General features: G+C 36.4%; 1 protein-coding gene across 1 annotated transcript in view; it reads left to right on the plus strand.

The window, feature by feature from the left end:
• LRPPRC (leucine rich pentatricopeptide repeat containing) overlaps positions 1 to 22,025 on the plus strand; it is a 105,076-nt gene that overhangs the window by 25,994 nt on the left and 57,057 nt on the right. Inside the window, exons 12-15 of the mRNA XM_059134604.1 lie at positions 3,335 to 3,453; positions 4,934 to 5,027; positions 7,766 to 7,832; positions 20,305 to 20,332. Coding sequence (XP_058990587.1) covers positions 3,335 to 3,453; positions 4,934 to 5,027; positions 7,766 to 7,832; positions 20,305 to 20,332 — 308 coding nt within the window. The remainder of the gene's footprint in view (positions 1 to 3,334; positions 3,454 to 4,933; positions 5,028 to 7,765; positions 7,833 to 20,304; positions 20,333 to 22,025) is intronic.

The raw sequence follows: 22,025 nt of genomic DNA on the forward strand, positions 1-22,025 counted from the left end.
ACAGAAATTTGGGATCATGTTTATATTTAAGTTAATATATGATTATTTTAGTCTTTTTTCTTTAAAAAGAAACACAAATTATATTTTTTAGGAGGAGGTAAGTATGTGAGATCAATCACGTTTTTTTCTCCTTGTTGATAAAACGTTTCTGTCTGCCTATGACTCAGCCAATTCTTGAAGTAAATATCTTGTATGCTCCTTCAGAATGCCTGAGGGAGTGACTGAACTTACTGGATTAGAAGGTGTGGACCCTAGGTTTTCCTAAACCAGCTTTAGCTTCAGTTAGAAAAAGACACAAGTTAAAAATGCTGGCAGTACAGGTCATCTAAATGAGCGGAATGCACTCCTCCCTTTAATACACATCATTGGAAAAATGATGAATTAAGAGAATAAAATGTATTTGAAGCATAAATATTGGGGTGAAGTGTTTTGTACAGAAATAGGACTCTTCTATTTACAATCAATTTGTTGGCCTATTATCAAACATTAGAAAATCAAATATATACCTTACTATGCTACATTTATTCTCTGTATCATCTAAGGAAATATAAAAGATTATTAGGGTACTTTAAGACAGCTAAGATATTAAGTCATTATTGTTATTATTAACATTTATTTAGTATTTTTAGGGTTTCACACATTTTTTTTCCTTTAAATGATGACCCCGAGAGCTAAATAGAGAGGTTTACTGTCATCATATATTATGGACAAGAAGCTGCTAAAAACCAGTTTTTGGTGGCATATTAAGGACTTGATCCCAGGTTCTTATTCCAGGAAAAAGCAGAGGTTTTTGCATATTTTGTGATGTTACAAGCACCTGCCAGCAGCTATGAGACTTGGTTTCTTATATAAGGTATGCCTTTGGTCTTGGAGCACTCACTTTAACACTTTTGTTAAAATAAAGATTGTTGGACTCCTAAGACCTTCCTGGCTTGCTTTATTACATAGAGAAGTATATCACCCCGGTAGACTGACTTGAAAGCCTTGTTAATACAGTTGACCCCTATACAACACAGGTTTGAACTGCCCAGCTCCTCTTATACACGGAATTTTTTTGTTTGTTTTGGGATGAATACAGTACTGTAAATATTTCTCTTCCTTCCAGTTTTTTTTTTTTTTTTTAAGATTTTATTTATTTATTTGACAGAGATCACAAGTAGGCAGAGTGGCAGGCAGAGAGAGAGGAGGAAGCAGGCTCCCCACTGAGCAGAGAGCCCAGTGCGGGGCTCGATCCCAGGATTCTGGGATCATGACCTGAGCCAAAGGCAGAGGCTTTAACCCACGGAGCCACCCAGGCGCCCCTACAGTTTTCTTAATAACATTTTTTTAATCTAGTTTACTTTAAGAATACAATATATAATACATAGAACATACAAAATAAGTGTTAATCGACTGTGTTATTGGTCTGGCTTCTGGTTAGCAGTAGGCTATTAGTAGGTGAGTTTTTAGGGGGTCAGAATTTACATGCAGTTTTTCTATTGCACTGGAGCTGGCACTCCTAACCCCTGTGTGTTCAAGAGTCAGCTGTTGATACTGATCAAAACTAAGGTGGTACTACTATTCTTTTTGTTCAGTGTGTTCTGTTTTTCCTCTTGTCCTCAGCCTTCCTCTAGGCCTAGGCCACAAGAATTTCTGCCTGTGGGTAATATTTATAATTGTTGGTACTTTGTTTCTGTCCCTTCACTAGGCCTAGACCCTTATAGGTCAGAAAATTGTTCCATTCATTGACTGACTTGACACAGGTTGATTTGCTTAATCTAACAGTAGTGGCAGTTAGGAAGGATTAAGCCAAGTAGTGTGTGTGTGTGTGTGTGTGTGTGTGTTTAAGATTTTATTTATTTATTTGACAGAGAGAGCAAGAGAGGGAACACAAACAAGGGCAGTGGGAGAGGGAGAAGCCGGGTTCCCTCCAAGCAGAGAACGTGATGCTGGGCTCCATCCTGGCACCCCGGGATCATGACCTGAGTCAAAGGCGGACGCTTAATGACTGAGCCACACAGGCGCCCCAAGCCAAATGTTGTTTGATAAAGTATCTAGACGGCACATTTCTGCCATATTGCTGTTTCAGATGTGTAAGCTAAGAAATTGCGGCTCAGAAAGGTGACATTACTTGTTCACATTTGCATTGCCATTAAGTGCTAGAACAGGGTTGAAAGCTAGGTCTCATTAAACTTTGAGCTTTTTTTTTTTTTTTTTTTTAATTTTTAAAATTTTATTTATTTATTTATGTTTTGGGTATTTCACCGGAGAGTCTTACCAGAAACATAGCTACTTACTTTATACTGTGGTCATGAAAGCAGTCATTATTGGTGAGGAAGGACTTCGAGGATATTAGATTAAACACAAGTCTATTACAGGTCATTGAAAAACAACTACCATATATGCCCTCCTCTCAAGTACTTAGTAATCTTTGCATATGAAGAAGAGTGCAGTCTGATTTGCCATTTTTTACAGTAGTTACCTATGTTATTACTAGTAATTTTTAGTGAATTGTTAGAAGAATACTTTTACTAAATTTTGCTTTCAAGTATTCTTAGGCTTGTTGGACTAACTTTATATGCATATTCTCCTAAATTTATCACTAAGCATGTGCTTTGTCTTTTGAGGGTTTTTTTTTTCCTGTATTAATATCTTAAGAAATATATTTAAACATCTAAGGTTTTGAAGACCCATTAGGTGATTTTAAATATAATAAACTGTTTACCCTGAATAATAATCTGAATTTTATCTTTAAAAATGTTCAGATATTCATAACGTAGTCACACTTGCCTCTGTATTTCTGTGTGCAGCGGGAATTTTACAATCAAGTATTTGTGCTAGAGCTCATTATGTAACAAGTTTATAGAAATACAGTTTTTCTGTGGGGGCTATGATAGGGTAAAAATAGGGACTTCCAGGGGGAAGCTTTGGGTTTTTTTGTTTTTAAGATTTTATTTATTTGAGTCCCTGCTCATCCTGCCCTCTGCAGCATTTATTGGGTCCAGTTTTCTTAGGTCAGAAAATCTATCACTGCTCTGTAATAACAATGATGTTTTATGGCCTCTGTTCATTTGGGATACAGAGCATGAGGCATTTTGCTTAATTATTTTAGACTTTCTTATGGCTGTCATTTCTAGAATATTTCCTTAGCCTTGTTACTTAATAGATGAAGAAAGGAGGAATTAATTTCATTTATCGTATTTCCCACTTATGTTGCTTTTTTGCTTTCTTTTTTAGACAAACAAAATGAGTAGTTTTTCTTATGTTGTGATTCAGAAAGTAAATGAACTAAACTTTCTGATCTTTTGTTAATTTCAAGTGCTTCATCTGTGTGCTTCTAAATTTAATCTTATAGGTGTAATTGAAGTTCTCAAAGCAATGCGTGAAATGGGAGTAAGTCCTGATCAAGAGACCTATATAAATTATGTGTTTCCATCCTTTGATAGTGTGAGGTCAGCTCGTGCTGTTCTGCAGGTAAGTATAAGCAGGTGTGGTTTTAATTTCATAATTTAAGAGAGTGCTTTCCTCTTTCATTAGTGGTAACCAAAAAAAGTCGTTAAGCTTACTAAAAAATGGTCATTGTCTATATAGAATTTTCTAAAGTTTTGTAAAAATACTGGTTAGTGTGAAGTCTATAGTGGTTAAACTTAAAAAACTTTAAAAGGTAAAGCAGCATTTCTTGTGTGTTGAAAGACGATAGGCCAATAACCGGGGGAAAATGTAAATAAAACAATAGATGTTCCTTAATCCCACTCTGCAGTGTAACTGCAGTTTTCATTTTTTGGTCTTTACTTTTCACTTGTGTATGAATTTTCATAATATACTCTTAGTATATGTACTACTCATTTTTTTTTAAAACACTCTTTTGTTTGACTCCAAGGCATTATTTTCCTACCCAGCATTTCCTGTTCCCATCAGAATAGGCAAGGCATTTATGAAGGGTCACAGGAAGAAACTGACTTGGAGCATGTATTGGATCAGCAAGGGTTGTACTTTCCACTTGGAAAACAAAATGCTATACAATTAGGAGCAATGTGGCAGAGCACCAAACACTTTTAATAAAAACTGCTTTGTTCAAAAGATCTGTTTCCTAGGTGGCTATTCACATAATGCCTAGATTTTTCTAATATTTTTGGAGTGTTCTTTTCTTTCATTGAAATAATTACATAATTACAATCCTCTTAAAGGCAGAGTATATGTCTTGAGTGTCTTTTACTTCTCTTCCCTAAGTACTTAGAGTATTTTGAGCCTGTGCTATACATATTTTACTGTTAAAAATTATATTTAAAAGAGTAATTTTCCCACATATTCTTCTTTCCCCAAAACCTGCTTTTTTTCACTCGGCACTTTCTATTACAGTATGTAATTCCACCAATTATTTTTTATGGTTGCATGCTGTTTTATTGTATGGATATACCATAATTTATTTTTAGTTATTGCTTACTATTGATTGGGTGGTTTTAAATATTGTGCTATTATACAGCTTCAGTAAATGTGTTAGAACTGAATTTTGGCTCAGAAACTTAAGTTATTAAAGAAGTGATGATGTTGGGACATGTGATTAACCATTTGGAGTTAAATAAAATTAAAATTGATCTTTACCTCACTGTATGTCCTGAAGTATCACTTTAGATCAGTGCACTGTTTGTTGTGAATGAGAGATTTGTTCTAGGGCCTTCAATAGTTAACTTCCTAGAGGGAAGGCATTCTAAGGGTAGCATATTATCTGAATTTGAAGATAAGCATTTAACTTGGAATGTTGGAACTCCATCTTACAGTTTTTGCTAAAGTTCTGTTATTCAGTTTACATATTGTTCTAGAAAATTAGGTTTTTTTAAAAAGGACAGATTATCAAAGAATGTGGTGATACAAAGAAATGGGAAAGCGTGTAATTTGGCATATCAGGATATTTGTAGCTGAGGTGTATTATCACTGAAATATGCTTTATCCCTAGGAAAATGGATGTCTACATGAAAGTAATGTATTTTCACAAGCTGAATTGAGAAGTGAAGCAATTAATGGGAACTTAGCCTTTATTTTATCATTTTGTAAGTATGAAACAGCAGTAAACCTGACAGGTATTGATTTCAGTTACTACTAAGGGCATACAGGGTAGTTCATGCTCTCGACACCTACCTCAGGGAAGGTCAAGGTAACTTTATGTGGTTTTTATATATTTTGCTTAAGTTAGACTGATAAGACTGTTGATGAGTTGAACTTGTGGATAATTTGGAAATAATTTTAAAGTTAAAAAGACCTAACTAAAAGTCAGTTTAGCCGCTGATTATGGGACCTGGAACGGGTCTTTCTGTTTCAGTTTCATGAAATGGGGATAGTTACTTATCTACCTTGTGGGAGTCCTTGTGGAAAAAAGAAAACATTTGAGCTATTGTTTCTGAAAGTGTTTTCTAAACTAATTCCTATTATAGCCACTGTTACATGAAGCCCATATCCTAGTCCTCATTAACCAAAACATAGCAGATATTTACTAAACACTTACAAATGCTGTGGTGCTTTATAGTCCTCATCACGTGTCAATAAAATTAGCTACACTGATGAAGACGGGCAGAGAGAGGTTAAAGGATTTGGTCAAGGTTAGTGATTGAGTGAGAACCAAGGTCTTCTAATTTTAACCTTATTGTTCCACCCCTACTACAGTTTACTAAATAAGACATTTCTTAAAGTCTTCATTTTTGAATACATCTATAACATTACTTGACTATTTTTCTAATCTTGTGAAAAAGATGTCATTTAAAAACAAAACACACAAACATCAGTTTCCAAACTCCTGAAATGTTAGAAGTTAAGCTCAGATTAATGTGTACTCAAATTGTATAGGTGGAAGCATTGCAAAAACCCTATTATTGGTATTTAAAATGTTTCATCTTAATATTGTAAGGGAAGGGCGAAGTGTTCAATCTGAAAAATGGTGACTGTTAGAGGTTACAGTTATTTGAGTTAAAGGTTGGGTTTTAATGCCAGCTGCTGTCTGAGGGTATTGATTTTGCCTTCCACTCAGAATAATATATAGATTTGCCTTACTGACAGGATGAAAACAGAGGCATTAGCAGAGGAATCCGGGTGCACAAGGTGCATACACGAGAGCTGCCTTTTCCCTTTATCATACCATCCTTTGCACTTCGTTGTCAGCCTTGATTTTTCAGCATTGTTTGTTGCTAAGGAAACTAGATGCTTTTTGTCAGCAGCCTTCATCTTGCTGAGATGTTTCTGGTCACCTTTTTAATGATTAAAAATTTGACAGTATTCTGAAAAATCCTAATTTGAATAGTATAAAAATAACTTTTTAAGAGATTATAATGTTTTAAATTTGAGAAAGAAAAATTCCAGGAACTCTAAAGAGTACTTCAGACTACTCATGTCAGTGCCGTCCCCTCCTGCTTTGAGTTACAGGTCTTTGAAGAACAGTTCTGTAATTGTTGATATTCACTGTGAGGCAGCTCCTAGGTAGGCCCTTTTGGTTCCTACCTCACAAGGAATTTCAGGTGGTAGAAAAGAGTACTGGCTTATCTTGATCCAGTTTGTGCGGTAGTAGGAAACATTTTCCCACTTGGGTTTGTAGGCATGGAAAATTAATTTGATTAAGCAGAGTAGAGGTTGCTGAAAGACACGTAGTCATGTCTACTTTAAAGTTCCTTGAGTGAGTGAATGCTGAACATTAAAAAAATGATTTTTAGATTTTCAAGTGCTGCATAAAACCGCTGAGAACTTGTCCTCTCTGTTCAGGGATATAACACTTGATCTAAAACAGCTCTCCTTATGTGTGTGAGTTAAATTTTTATTCATATTTAGGAGAGATGAACAAATACTCTTAAAATCCTCTGTGATGTTTTCCTTGAGCTGTTTTTTGTTGTTGTTTTGTTGTTATTGTTTTACGTTACCCAGGTATTTTAATCTTTTCTAAACTATAATCTGTTTTCAGAATTTTATGTGTACTATGACCTCCTCTGTAATTCTATGCATCTTGGATCGTTTAATAGTCATATGACATGTGAAGAGATTAAATCGGTTACTTTAACATGGCACCATTTTAATACAATGACAGGGAAAAATAAAATCAGGAGATGCCTACTTTGATTTTTGCTCTTGCTAGTTATGGTAAGGGTTACATGAATCAGGCCTATGTGGTAAGGCAAATCAGGCTTACAGTGTCAGCTTTGAAACATACAATATAGAGATTGTTAAATGACAAAATGAATAGTACAGCAGGCAGATACTTAGAAAAGTGAAAGGTGACTAAATCAGTTACACAACAGAGGTAAAGACTTATTATGACTCTGGGTTGTCATTCCTACATGAGTGAAGTCATTGATCATAGTGGACGGCGGAATGACAAAGTATGAATGGTTCAGTAAGACCCACTGCTGCTTTGGGAAAAGAACTTTTCTCCTTTAAAGGACCGAAGTCCTATAGGGTAGTTAGTCTCTTCCTTCATAGTGCCACGTTGTCTAATAACATACACTTTGGTATGTGTACCAGACCGACTCTCAGTGTGCCGGTAGATGATTAGATATTACCCTTTATACCAAAGAATATTTATAAATTCAGTAGTTGTATATATTCATGAAAATTAAGTAAAAATGTTTTTAAAGAGTAGCTTATATTGCAGATATATATATAACTGTTATCAAATTAATTTTGTATAAGAACATTTCCATTTTAAAAGTAAAATTTCCAAAATGAAAATTAAAAGGTTATGTGTTTCCAAAGAAGTAATAATTTGGGGAGTTTTGGTCTGGGTTTTAATTATGATCACTTTCTTTTGCAGTGGAATCAAATACACAGCCTTTGTCATTCTCTTCTTTGAGAGGCAGTCTAAGTCTAGGCTTTAGGAGGTAAGATGATTACCTTATTATATTATTTACCTGATTTCTCCTGTTTTTGTGACCTTTATAAGGAAAGATTTAGATATTCTTATTTTCCAATATACCAGCGGCCTAAAATAATCATTTCTGTGTTATTCTTCCTACCAACTAGTTGACTTGAATGTAGGCAGTCTTTTATATCATCTTTCCAAAAAATACCCACAAATTTGGCAAAATCTGTGTTTCAAAGAAGAAAGCACTGTTTGAAAATGGTGGGTTGGAGTTACAAAGTTGTACGTGTGATTGTTTTGAGTATTTAATTTCAAGGTAACTTCAGTCAGTGTAATACTGCTGTCTTCCTCTTTGTGCTCAGGGGTGTTAGTGACCTTTTCCCCTCTCAATTTTGTTATTTTTTTAAAAAGATTATTTTTATTTATTTGCGATAGAGGAAGAGTGAGAGAGAGCAAGCATGTGCATGTGTGCGCATGAACAGAGATGGGGAGGGGGCAGAGGGGGAGGTAGGCTCTCCACTGAGCAGGGAGCCTGATGCAGGGCTCCATCCCAGGACCCTGGGATCATGACCTGAGCTGCAGGCAGATGCTTAACAGACTAAGCCACCCAGGCACCCCTCAATTTTGTTGATTTGAAAATATTCAGACATTTTGAGTTGAAAGAATATTAAAGAAAAACCCTACATACCCTTTAAGTAGGTTCACTGTTTTTTATATTTTGCCATATTTGCTTTCTCTAAACACTTTTTCTAATATATACACACAAGCACATATGTATATAGACTTTTTTCTTTCTTACTGAACCACTTGGAGCTGTCGACATCAGGGTACTGGATCTTTCAGCTTCTCTCTCATAAGAATAAGGTCATCATCTGTATAATCATAATACCAGTGTCACTCCTAAAATAATAATATTTAATATCATCTAATATACATAGTTAATGTTTAGATAGTTTTCTAAAAACCTCTTTTATGGCTGTTTTACTTTCTGATTGAGGATTCAGTAAATACACGCATTGCATGTGGTGGCTGTCTCTTTATTAATCTAGAATAATTCCCCTGCCTTTTTCTGGTTTTTATGACCTTGACTTTTTTGAAGAGTCCAGGTTACTTTCTCTGTAGATTTGTATTCATCTAGTTTTTTCCCAGTATCAGATTCAGGTTGAATATTTTTAGCAAGAATATTTGATAGGTGATGGCATCTCCTACTGCAGCAGGAGATATAATGGTGGTGCCATCAGCTAAGTGTGATCACTTGGTTATGCTGGTGGCCACCATATCTCTTGCAAAGGAACCGCATTCCCTTTGTGATTAGTAAGAAGTCTATGGGATGATACTTTGTGACAGACAGTGGGTCTGTCCTGTTTCTTAGAACCTTTGATTCAGCGGTTTTAGCAGCCATTGGTAACCTTGTTGAATTGGCTGTTCACACTGGTAGCTATAAAAAGACGAGTTTCTAATTTTGTCATTCTTTTTGTATTAATGTTAATGACTTCTGATACTAAAAAGCTCAGTAATTTTTAGCCTGTTTGTTGGTGGGAGAAGGGTTTTCTCTAGACATCTCCAGATACTCCATGGCAGGAAAGGAGAGGTAGAACAGGTTAGTGGGATTCCTTGTTACTTCCCTTTCTTTAGCCAGTGCAGTTCTGCTCTTTTCAGGGATAGTTTTATGTTAGGTTAACAAACAAGCAAACCAAGGACTGTGCCTTTAAAACTAAAGTTTGAAAATGCAGAATACATAATCAGCTGGATAAAAATGCTAGTAGAGCTGGATTTTTAAGAAAGAACCCATAAAAATAATTAAGCTCCTATAATGTATTATGAAGTGAAGCATAGTAACATTGTCATTTGTCCTTGACAAATGTCTTGAAAGGTTTTTCATATAAACTTACAGGTCATGTGTATTTCCTTCTGTAACTCGATTAACGTTATGTTATACTTTTTTAGTCCGTTTGAATGGCAGTTGTCATATTTCACATGTCCTAGCTTTTTTTTCTTTTTTAAGATTTTGTTTATTTATTTGACAGAGAGAGATACAGTGAGAGAGGGAATATGAGCAGGAGGAGTGGGAGAGGAAGAAGCAGGCTCTTCCCCATGTAGGGAGCTTGATGTGGGACTTGATCCTAGGACCCTGGGATTACGACCTGAGCTGAAGGCAGGCGCTCAACCGACTGAGCCACCCGGGCGCCCTAGCCCTTTTTTTTTTTTTTTTTTAAATTAACATATAATGTGTTATTTATTTCAGGGGTACAGGTCTTTGAGTCATCAATCTTATATAATACCCACTGCTCAATACAAGACATACCCTCCCCAGTGTCAATCACCCAGTTACCCCATCCCTCCACCCCTGCACCTCTCTCGCCTCCCCCACCTTACAGCAACCCTCAGTTTGTTTTCTGTGATTAAGAGTCTCTTATGGTTTGTCTCCTAGACTTCTTAAACAAGGTACTTAGACTGTAAAGTTGATCTGGTGTGATGGGAAAAGAACAAGTTGTATATTCTGATACAAACCTGGGTCATTCATTGAGCTCATAAGTGCCTTAATGATTAAAGTATGCAGAGTTGCTTGTCCCTCCAGTAAATGCATCTGCTTGCTGCATTCTCTTGTTTTTGCTTTTTAATTTTATGTCATCACATTGCTTGTAAGAATTTTTGCTGTCACTGTTACAACTTTCAGTATATTTGCCGTAAGTAACCTACACACACTTAAATAATTGCTGTTTTTGATTTATCGTGGGCTGGGAAATTAGGCAACCTAACATGTGGTAATTTGGGAAAATAAATGGTTTAAATAAAAACATTCGTATCTTTTGTTACTATTTTATAACAGATTTTGTAGCAGCTGTTTGGATGATTAGAACATAAGCTCTGTGTTTGTTTGGTTTATTGCACAATCTTCAGTGCTTAGATTAATACCTGGCACATGAATGATACTGTTGAACTAATTACAGAGGCCTTTTTACAGAATTCCTGTGTGTTTAGGCATTGCCTTTAATTCAGCAAGTATTTATTGTAGAGTTTGGAGATGCTGTTTGGGATCAGACTGAAATATGGTAAACAACATATGGCCTTTATTTTGAGTAAAGTAGACTAATTTTTGCAGTGTAGAGGCTTGTTGGAGGCAGAAGTACATCCCAGATATATTTCTCATTTCTGAAAATTCAGTTTGGATTTTTAAAAATACATTTTCCATATCTCCTTAACATACTCATTATGCTTTTTTCTTCATTCTTGACTGTGTGGAAATGTTATTGATAGATGTTTTGATGTCTTTGTCTATTAATTCTATCATTTGTGTTGTTTCTGGGACTGTTTCTTTGGTTAATTTTTTTCCTTCATTGTACATCATACATTTTTGCTTCATGGTAGTTTCTGATTGGATGCCTGATGTGGAATTTATTCTGCTGAAGGTGGATATATATATATTTTTAATTATTCCTTTAAATATTTTTGAACTTTGCTCTGATGTCTTTTTTTTTTTTTTTAAAGATTTTATTTATTTATTTGACAGAGAGAGATTACAAGTAGGCAGAGAGAGAGAGAGGAGGAAGCAGGCTCCCCGCTGAGCAGAGAACCCGATGCGGGACTCGATCCCAGGACCCTGAGATCATGACCTGAGCCGAAGGCAGCGGCTTAACCCACTGAGCCACCCAGGCACCCTGCTCTGATGTCTTGAGTGAAGTTTCTTGGAACTCTTTTCTTAGTGCTTGCTTTTTTGCTTTGTTACACAGGATTAGAGCAGCCTTAAGTCTAGGATTATTCCCACTAAATTAATTCAGCCCCACTACTGAGGTAGTGTCCTTCTGAATATTCTGTCCACTAGCCCATGGGGTTTTTTTTGTTTGTTTTTAAATTTTTTTTTTTTTTAAAGAACTCTCTACACCCAATGTGGGGCTTGAACCCACAGCCCTGAGATCAAGAGTCATATGCTCCACCGACCGAGCCAACCAGGTGTACCTACCTCATGATGTATTTTTGAGATCATTGGGAATGTGAGCTATTCCCATGCCTGTGTGGGTTTTGTCTTCTTCAGTCTCTGGAAAGGTCTCAGATAGTTCCCTAGGCTTCCCTCACTCCCACATGATTGTAAGTACTGCACTAAAGACAGCTGTAGGTCTCCAGAACTCTCTTTAAGGGTCTCTCCTCTCTGGTATTCTGCTCTGTGTTAGGTTGTAACTAGTCCCTTCTGGGAAAGTATTTTAAATCTGTAGGTTCTAAAACTATATTATGTTGGTGAGTTTTTCTTACTGTAGATATAGAAAAGTTTCAGGCTGTGGTAATTTGGCAATATTCATAGGAATATGTGCAAATTTTGAAACATTTGTGACTAGAGGTGATGTATTCTCTCCCACCTCATAAACTATTAAAAATTAAGAACATAATCAGTGTTGTTGTAATCCAGTATCTTAGCGTTAAAATGTAGCCTTCTTTTATTTGATGCTGAATCAAATAATATGTATATTTTAGAATCCTTTTGCAAGGGGGGGCACCTGGGTGGCACAATCAATTAATAGTCTGACTTTTGGGTGGGGAATCTCAGGGTGGTGAGAACAAGCCCCATGTCAGGCTCTGCGCTGAGCGCATCCTGCTTAAATTTCTATCTTTTCTCTCCCTCTGCCCCTACCCAGTACATTTGTGTGCTTGCACTGTTTCTCTCTTTCTCTCAAGTAAATAAATCTTTTTTTAAAAATCCCCTTGCAGGACATTTAATACAGCTATGCAGTCACCTATCGTGTGCTTCTCCAGAGTCCCATTGTACTCTAGCAACTTTAGAATTGGCTGAATGAGTAGAAGAAAACTGAGTGCTGATTGGCATTCTCACTAGAGTCCAAATTAACTGCAGCTCCTGTAAGGATTAACACAGAACAGATTCACTTAGTTACTCCTTACCAAAGTAATTGTTTATAATCATCCACAATGTAAGAAGTTATAGAGCATTGAATGAGATTATCAGTCACTTTAGCTAATTCTAAGGGAACCTTGGATATGCATTCAATATTGGCATGTGATTTTGGCATAGTAAACTTCCTCCTAAGTGGCAGGTCCAGGGTCTGTGAGTCAGTAGTTCCCAGCATGTGTTCTGTAACCTACCTATAGGCCCAGATTAACTCTTTATGCTCTCCCACAATATTTTTGAAATACTAATACTATTTTTCTTCATGTCTTTTAAGAGTACTGTTTGAGTGGTGAGCTAGTATTTCTGTAAGTTCATAAGCTCAAGACATGGTCATTAATTACGAATCAAGTATATGCCTTCCTGAAGTTTTCCAATTTATAAATTGTTATTATATGCAGACAAAGTCATCTGTAGAATACTATTTAAATTCAATACTGCTTAGTTAGGGTGAGATTATTGAAGATTACTAGAGAATTTTTGCTTCTGAACTTATTTATTAAAGATTTTTATTTAGGGTGCCTGGGTGGCTCAGTGGATTAGGCTGCTGCCTTCAGCTTCAGCTCAGGTCATGATCTCAGGGTCCTGGGATCAAGTCCCGCATCGGGCTCTCTGCTCAGCGGGGAGCCTGCTTCCCTCTCTCTCTCTCTCTGCCTACCTCTCTGCCTACTTGTGATCTCTATCTGTCAAATAAATAAAAATCTTTTTAAAAAAAAGATTTTTATTTATTTGTTTGACAGAGAGGCACAAGCATGGGGAGCAGCGGGCAGAGGCAGAGGGAGAAGCAGGCTTCCCGCTGATTGGGGAGCCCAACTTGGACTGGATCCCAGGACCCTGGGATCATGATGTGAGCCGAAGGCAGACGCTTAACTGACTGAGCCATTAGGCATCCCAGTTCTAAACTTTTTTAAAACATAAGGCAATTTTTAAGAATACATTAAAGGGCATTTTTAGATCTGACTGATAAAATTCGTAAATTTTTATGTCAGATCCAAGGATGATATTAAGTATGAGTAAGACTTTCCTTCTAACAATAGTGCTAGCTGAGCAAAGTTCAAATAAGAAAGAAGGCAGTATACATACTGTGTATTTTTGAGAACTCCACCACAAGAAATACTGAGTCACTTCTGAGAGACAAAATGTCACTGAAACTAGTTCAAAACTTGGCTGGGGATATAACATAACAAAAGGATAAATGCTTCAGAATTGACAGGCAGGCATTTAAATCTTTTTTGCCACAGAAGAGTCCTGTGATTGAAGGAGGGATTCTCTGACCGGATGGCAGTAGTCTGAATTTGGCAAGTGGGGCTTTATGCCATTGAAGTGGTGCTGCTTTTCATAGGTTTAAAAAAAGAAAGCACAAATAAGATTTCTGATATTAGCCCTATTGAATTCACCAAGTTAAATGCCAGATGGTACACTCCTCTTTTTAATCAACCAGTGAGGCTCCCACTCATGATATTCTTAAAGGAGGAGGGGGAGTAACTAATGAATTACAGTTTGAGTGCTCAGAAATATTAACTCTTTTTTGTGTGTGCCGAGGGTTGGGACCACAAAATAATAGGGGAGTCAAGGATGAACAGGAAACTTCTTTTCGCCAAGTTGTTATAGTTGGAGAACAGAAAATAAGAAAGGAACTGCAGAGGTATCTTGATAATTATAAGTGTGTGGAGGTGAAGGTACTGCCGAGATTAAGGGAGGAATGGGTCAGGGCAAGGTGTGCAGAGAAGGGCTGTGGCTGAGTATCAAGGGGTGAGTAAGAATTTGTCCAACATGAAAGAAGGGCATTAGGCAAAGGAATTGAGGCTGACAGAACAGTGCATCTGGGGACCGGAAGGTAGATTGATGTAATGATAGCCCAAGAAACTATGAAATAATGGCAAGAAATAAAACCAGAACGGTAGCCTGGGGCCCTTCATGAATGATCTCATTCCAAGGCATGAGGTTTGGACTTTGAGCCATTGAAAGATTTGTGTAATGACATAAGACTGACAATGGCTATTCAAAGAGGGGAGAAAAGGATGCAGGTAAGGGTGGATAATCATCAGTTATGGGGTCTTTTGAGGTGCCTGTGGAATTTCAGGTGAAGATACTTTACTTAGCCTGTTCGTTCTCGGTTCATTAAGTAATCTTTATGTTCATCGTGGGGCTCGAACCCACAACCCTGAGCTCAGGAGTCACGTGCTGTACGGACTGAGCTAGCCAGGCATCCCTCCTTAGCCGTTCTAAGTTTGTTTCCTCTTCCGTGAAACAAGGAATTTAAATATCTACATGCAGGATTGTCTTAAAAACAAAAGAATGTAAGCACTCAGAACTTAGTAAGGAGGATTACTTAAGGATAAGGAAGGAAGGAGAATTTCTGAAAGGGATTGAGTAGCATCAGTGGGAGATTGGCAGAGAATGATCAGCAACACAATTCTCAAACCTTAGAGGGGACCAAAAAGTGAATTTTGAGTTGAATTTTGAGTTGAGATTAGTGGTAATTTTAACAAGAGTACTTTCAGTGGAGGTTTGGGGCCAGAAGTTAGGTTGCATTGAATTAAGGAGTAAATGTACAGTGAAGTGTTGACTGTTCATACAAAAGCTTAATTCTAAAAGATTCTGTTTTTTTTTTTTTTTTGAACCTGTGCCATCTGTCCTGAAGGTTCACATTCAAAGATGGGGCTTTTAGTCATTGTCAGCTGTTTTAGATGCATATACAGCTATGAAGTTTTATCTCCATGCCTTCCCTGGGTACTTAATGCCAGGTTTGAGAGCAATTTACAGTCTTAATATTTTTTTTATTTTTTAGAGGTTGTTTGATGAGAGATAGGATTTTGTAGCTTTTCTTAAAAAGTAGACCCAGCTGATTAATGTTGAGAATTGGAGTGGAGGTGCAGCATTTAGACCAGAGATGGTATGTCTTTGTGTTTTACTATGGGAGTTTTCAAACATTTGAGAAGTAGAACTCTGGAAAGGATCCATCAGCCAGCTTCAGTAGTTAAGATTTTGGCCATCCTGTTTCATTTTTTTCCCTTCCCCAACCCCTTCTTCTACCTCTGGATGGACTGCTTAAATTACAGATCTCTTGTCATTCTACCTATAAATACTTAGTAATTTAGCTCAGAACTTATTTTTTTATTTTATTATTTTTTAAAGATTTATTTGAGAGAGGGCATGCACGTGAATTGGAGGAAGGGTAGAAGGAGAGAATATTCAAGAAACTTCCCACTGAGCTCAGGGCTCCATCTCACAACCCTGAGATCATGACTTGAGCCAAAACCAAGAGCTGAATGCTCAACCACCTGAGCCACCCAGGTGCCCCTTATTTTTATTTTTTTATATGTGTGCGTGTATTTTTTTTTTTTTAATTTTATTTATTTCTTTGACAGAGATCACAAGTAGGCAGAGAGGTAGGCAGAGAGAGAGAGGAGGAAGCAGGCTCCCTGCTGAGCAGAGAGCCCGATGCGGGACTCGATCCCAGGACCCTGAGATTATGACCTGAGCTGAAGGCAGAGGCTTTAACCCACTGAGCCACCCAGGCACCCCTATTTATTTTTTATTATTAATTTTTTTAGAGGGGGATGGGAGGAAGGGCAGAAGGAGAAGGAAAGGGAAAATCTCAGGCAGATGGGGAACTCAGTCTCAGCAGCCCTAAGATCATGATCTGGACTGAAATCAGGAGTTGGATGCTTAACCGACTAAGCCACTCAGGTGCCCCCAGAACTTATTTTAAATATAACAATATAAGTACTATAATATCACATATGACAGAATGAACAGTAATTAAGATCACCTTCCTAATGATACCACAAGCTAACAAACCAGTATAAGTTTTGCCACTTAATATTATGAACTTTGGGCATTGGCCTCTTGCTTGCAAACTCTGATTTCACTTCTCCTCCCACACACCCCCAATTTCTTAGATTTGGTAGGCACCTATAGATTAAGATTCCTTGGAAGTGCACCTGGATGGCTCAGTGGGTTAAAGCCTCTGCCTTCAGCTCAAGTCATGATCCCAGGGTTCTGGGATCGAGCCCTGCATCAGGCTCTCTGCTCAGCAGGGAGCCTGCTTCCTCCTCTCTCTGCCTGCCTCTCTGCCTACTTGTGATCTCTGTCTGTCAAAATAAATAAATAAAATCTTGGGAAAAAAAAGATTCCTCGGAATTGGGGTGCCTAGGTGGCTCAGTCAGTTAAGCCTATGCCTTTAGCTCAGGTCATGATCCCAAGGTCCTGGCATTGAGCTCCATATCGGGGGTTCTGTTCAGCAAGAATCCTGCTTCCTCCCCATCCCCGCCTGCTTCTCTGCATACTTGTGATCTCTCTCTGTCAAATAAATAAATAAAATCTTTAAAAAAAAATTCCTTGGAATTAAAGCTGTTCCTAGCCTGGTCAAAAAAGATGTCTTATTTTTTATCAATATAGACTTTTATTGTATCTTACTGTTCACTGCATAGCATTTTATCCTCATATCTTGAGTTCTCACTTTTCACTTACTATTTGGCAAAATTTAAAAAAAAAAAGGTTTTTTCTTTTATTTTTACATATAGAAATGTCAAGTAGTCAGAGGAGTCTGCTCTGTAATCAGTAGATGGGTGAGATGAAAGCTTGTAAAAATTGAGAGATTGTTTTCTGCCAAAGCTCAGAGCTGTAATTTTTTTTTAGGTCAGTTCATCATTTCTTCTGTTAACTGATTTCTCAAAAAATTTTTCTCAAATCAAAATAAACACTATACCAAGCATAGGGTTTCGTAAACATTTTTTCCCTATCTATAGATAAGAATCCATCTTCTTTTTCAAAACTTTTTCTTAATGTGCCTCAGTGGGAGGGATGATTTCATCATAAGGAAGAGGATTCCACAGGGGCATGGAACATTTTATTTTGAAATAATTATAAAATCACAGGAAAAAATGGGTGGAGAGCACATAGACCCTCTGTGTCCTGTTTTCCAGACCCTCTGTGTCCTGTTTTCCTTCACTGGTTACATATTACTTAACTATAGTACATTATCAGAACCAGGAATTTTACATTGGCACAAGGTGTGTGTATGTAGTTCTGACTTTTATTACATGTATAGCTTTGTAATACCACCTCAGTGAGGATAAAGTGCTATTCTATCACTACACATACCCCCCTTGTGACCCCCTGTATTCTTCCTCCTTCTCCACTCCTCCTTTAAGCTGTGGCAACCACTTAATTTATTTTCCATATATATGATTTTGTTATTTTGCAAAGATATTTATAATTTGACTCATAAAGTATGTCATGTTTTAAGACTGCCCTTTTTTTTACTTAGCATAATGACCCTGAAATCTATCCAAGTTGTTGCATGTGTTGGTAGTTCATTCTGAAAAAAAATTTTTTTAATTAATCTCTACTCCCAACATGGGGCTCAAATTTACCAAACCAAGATTAAGAGTTGTGTGTTCTGCCCACTCACCCAGCCAAGCACCCCCATTTAAAATAAAAATAAGTGCGTTGTTAACTCACTGTACCAAAATTCAGTCCACTCAAAGCTGCCCAACCTCAAGTTTTAAAAGGCCTATGAGGCCTATAAAGGCTTGTAAGGGTACGGGTTTAAAAAGGCTTATAGATTTTATGGACATTTTATAATGTAAATAAATATATGTAGTATATTTTACAAGTTTTTTTTAACGATTTTATTTATTTATTTGACAGATCACAAGTAGGTAGAGAGAGAGGGAAGCAGGCTCCCTGCTAAGCAGAGAGCCCGATGCGGGGCTCAATCCCAGGACCCTGAGACCATTACCTGAGCCAAAGGCAGAGGCTTAACCCACTGAGCCACCCAGGCACCCCTATTCTATAAGTTTTAATCAGTTATATTACATTTACATTATAAAATTACCATTAAAACACATAGCCTTTTTTTTTTTTTTTTTTTTAAGATTTTATTTGACAGAGGGAAACATAGCGAGAGAGTGAACACAAGCAGAGGGAGTGGGAGATGGAGAATTAGGCTTCCCTCCTAGGCCTGGAGCCCGATGCGGGGCTCTATCCCAGGACCCTGGGACCATGACCTGAGCCGAAGGCAGACGCTTAACTACTGAGCCACCCAGTCACTCCAAAACACATACTCTTTCGAAAAAGTAGGTGACCTATTTGAATAAAGAGCTTATATGGGGTACGCGGATGTCATAGTTGATTCAAAGTCTGACTCTTGGTTTCGGCTTTACGTCGTGATGTCAGAGTCCTGAGATCTAGCCCTTTGTGAGGCTCTGTGCTCTGCATGGAGTTATCTTCATTGCCCCCCCCACACACACCCCATCCACACAAGCTCACTCTCTCTCAAATCAAAATAAGTAGATACTAAATAAATAAATATACAGAACTTAACATTAAATTTACAAAGCTTGGAAGTAGTAGAAGACCAGAGTTCACTGGTTATCCTGTTTTATAAGTGGCTTTTCATTTAAATAGGAACAATTTGGGTGAGCCATTCTTTCTGCTTTCTTTGAAATAATTTTGAGATTTACAGAAAATTACAAGAGTGGCACAGAGAACTCTAAAAGATGCCATTTACTAACTTTTAGCATTTTGGCACATCACTCTTAATGAATGAATCTACCCATCTATCATTCCATATATACACATGCACATAATAATTTTTTTTTAACTCTCTGGGCTTAGGCTGCATGTATAATGAACCTTTTCCTTTAAATATGGCGGTATGCAATTCTATAGAACAAGGATATTCTTTTTTTTTTTTTTTTTTTAACTTTTTAAGGTTTTATTTTTAAGTAATCTGTACCCCAAACCTGGGAATTGAACTTAGAACAGTTCCATGCTCTACTGAGCCAGCCAGAGGCTCCACTACAGAACAAGGATATTCTTATACAACCACAGTACAGTTAACAAATTCAGGAAATTTAGCATTGATGGAACATTTTTGCCTTCTATAGATTTTTGTTCTAACTTTATCAATTTTTTTTTGTGTGTGTGTGTTTCCTCCCCTCTCTGAAATCTACTTTAGGGAAGGAAGTTAGTTGTCCTTTAGCTTTAATTTTCTCTAGTATGAAACACTTTTTCAGCTTTTGTCTTTTATGACATTAACATTTTGGGGGAATATAGGCCAGTTAGTTTATAGTATGTTCCTTACGATGGTTCCCCTTGATTAAGTCCATTACTACCTGGAATACCATAGCAGTGATAGATATTCTGTCCTCAGGGAGTTAAATCTAAAAAAAAAAAAAAAAACAGTGTTCATCAGTGTCTCATTAGTGATATTAATTCTGATCACCTAGTGAAGATGTTGTTCAATCCATTTTATGGGCTCTATCTTTACCATTAGAAATAATAATCCGTCTCTGAGCAGATGCTTTAGGGTATATACGTATCCTGCTCTGTCAAACTTGGACCCAAAGATAGGGTTCTTACTAATTCCTGTCCATACTAATCTTTAATTTTGATGGTTCAAAGTAAGAATCAGCCTTTCCAAAGTATCTTGTCCTAAAAATTCAGCTTAACTTTGGAAACATTTTCTTACTTATTTTTGAGTTGGATCTGTATGCATTGCAAATAATCATTGCTAGTGTGTTTTAACTTAAGATGGTTTTTAAAACCTCTGTATTTATTTTTAATCCTTTGCTGCCCTCTGCAGGTCTATGGATATAAATCTTTGGAGCAAGGTAAGTACTACTAATTCTGCAGTTCCTAAGGTGATGTATAAAAAGCTATTGAGAGCCAAAGTTGTAATACTCATACATTTATGACGTGCTGTTATAAATTAATGACTTTAGATTTTGAAATTGGTAGTTTTAAAACTGTCTTCCTAGAGCATGAGATTTATTATTGAAGTGATCCTTCTTCATAAGCTGTTAACATTATTGCACTGAAATTTGATTTACAGATCTAATAACTAATTTAAAAAACATATACACACACATATTTGTCTCTGTATAAATGAAATATAGATCAATTTTAAACTGCTGTTTTTTTAAGATATTAACTGCCTTTATGCAGGAAGTACAATTACCCTTACTGCTGAATTGCAAGACATAGTTGTAGCTAAAGAAAATAAATGTACATTATTAACTGGAATTCCCAATTTAAATATTTTTTAAGATCTAAATTTCACTGAATTCTGTTTTAAGTATTACACTGCCAAACTACACAGTTATAATTTATGATTGGGAAATGTGTATTTAGAAGTGGTTTTTTTTTTTTTTTTTTTTACTAAATTTTTTTTTTATTGGTTTATTCATAAAATGTGTTTTCATTCAAAATTTGGTATTAAATGTAGCTATCTTGGATCTATTGTATGGTTGTAACTTCTGGTATGATGTATTTTCCACTTTCTAAACATATCTGTGTTGGTTAAAAAACAGTTTGTAAATGAGAATTTTTCCATTTTTGCTTTGTTTTTGAGTAATTTCTACCTTAACTATCCTTTGAATTGTCATTAAGTCCAGCATGATTTTCATGGTGGAGTGAAGTGGGATATGGTCAATTTTGCCTAATTTTCTGTATTAGCAAATTAATAGTAGTAGAAGTAATTGCATTTTGAGCTGTTAACACTTTAAATATGTGCTAGGCACAATTTTAAGAGCAAGTGCAATCATAGAATATACATAAAGTAGTTCAGCATTCCTAACTCATGTGACTTTGGAAAAGAGCCATATGTTTCCATTATTACTGTCTTCAGACTAAGGATGTCAGATACTGTGTTCAAAAGTTACAGTCCAGTACTGTTGGTTTTATAATCATTTTCATCACAAAATACATATTTGGATTTCTTCAGTTAAAATTTTGCCAGCAGAATTAATGTTGAAGAATATGTGTTATGTATGTCTTAGTATTTGTGCATTCAACTGATAGGAATCTGAGAACAAGCACATGAGAGCTTTTCACCCCTTTGATTTTAATGCCTTTAAAATAACTGGGAAAATGTCATTGGGGGGAAAAAAAAACTAAAAAAAAAAAATTAAGCTGTTTAATGATCCAACCAGTTTTACTTTATTATTTCTGTAATACTTTATTTAAAAGGAGGAAACTGGTCCAGTTTCAGGAAGACTAAAAACAACACGATGAGAAATAATACTGATTGATAATTCCTAAAAGCTATTTCCCGTTTATAACAGTTTATTTAAAACAATCTATAAACAAATGCATTTAGAGGGTTTCTTAGGGATATTTCATGAAACATTGAGTTTTCCTTCAACATGGGTTTGTTTTGTTTTTGTTTTTAAAGACAAACCTATTGTTTAAAAATGAAACAATTTCCTTGGCAGGTGGGGGTATTGCTGAATTACTGTGATATAGAATAATACCTTACTGGGGAGAGGCTTTATTATTTCAAGAATTCAATTTCAGATTGTATTT

This window comes from Mustela lutreola, chromosome 9, assembly GCF_030435805.1.
Source record: "Mustela lutreola isolate mMusLut2 chromosome 9, mMusLut2.pri, whole genome shotgun sequence".
NCBI classification, from domain to species: Eukaryota; Metazoa; Chordata; class Mammalia; order Carnivora; family Mustelidae; genus Mustela; species Mustela lutreola.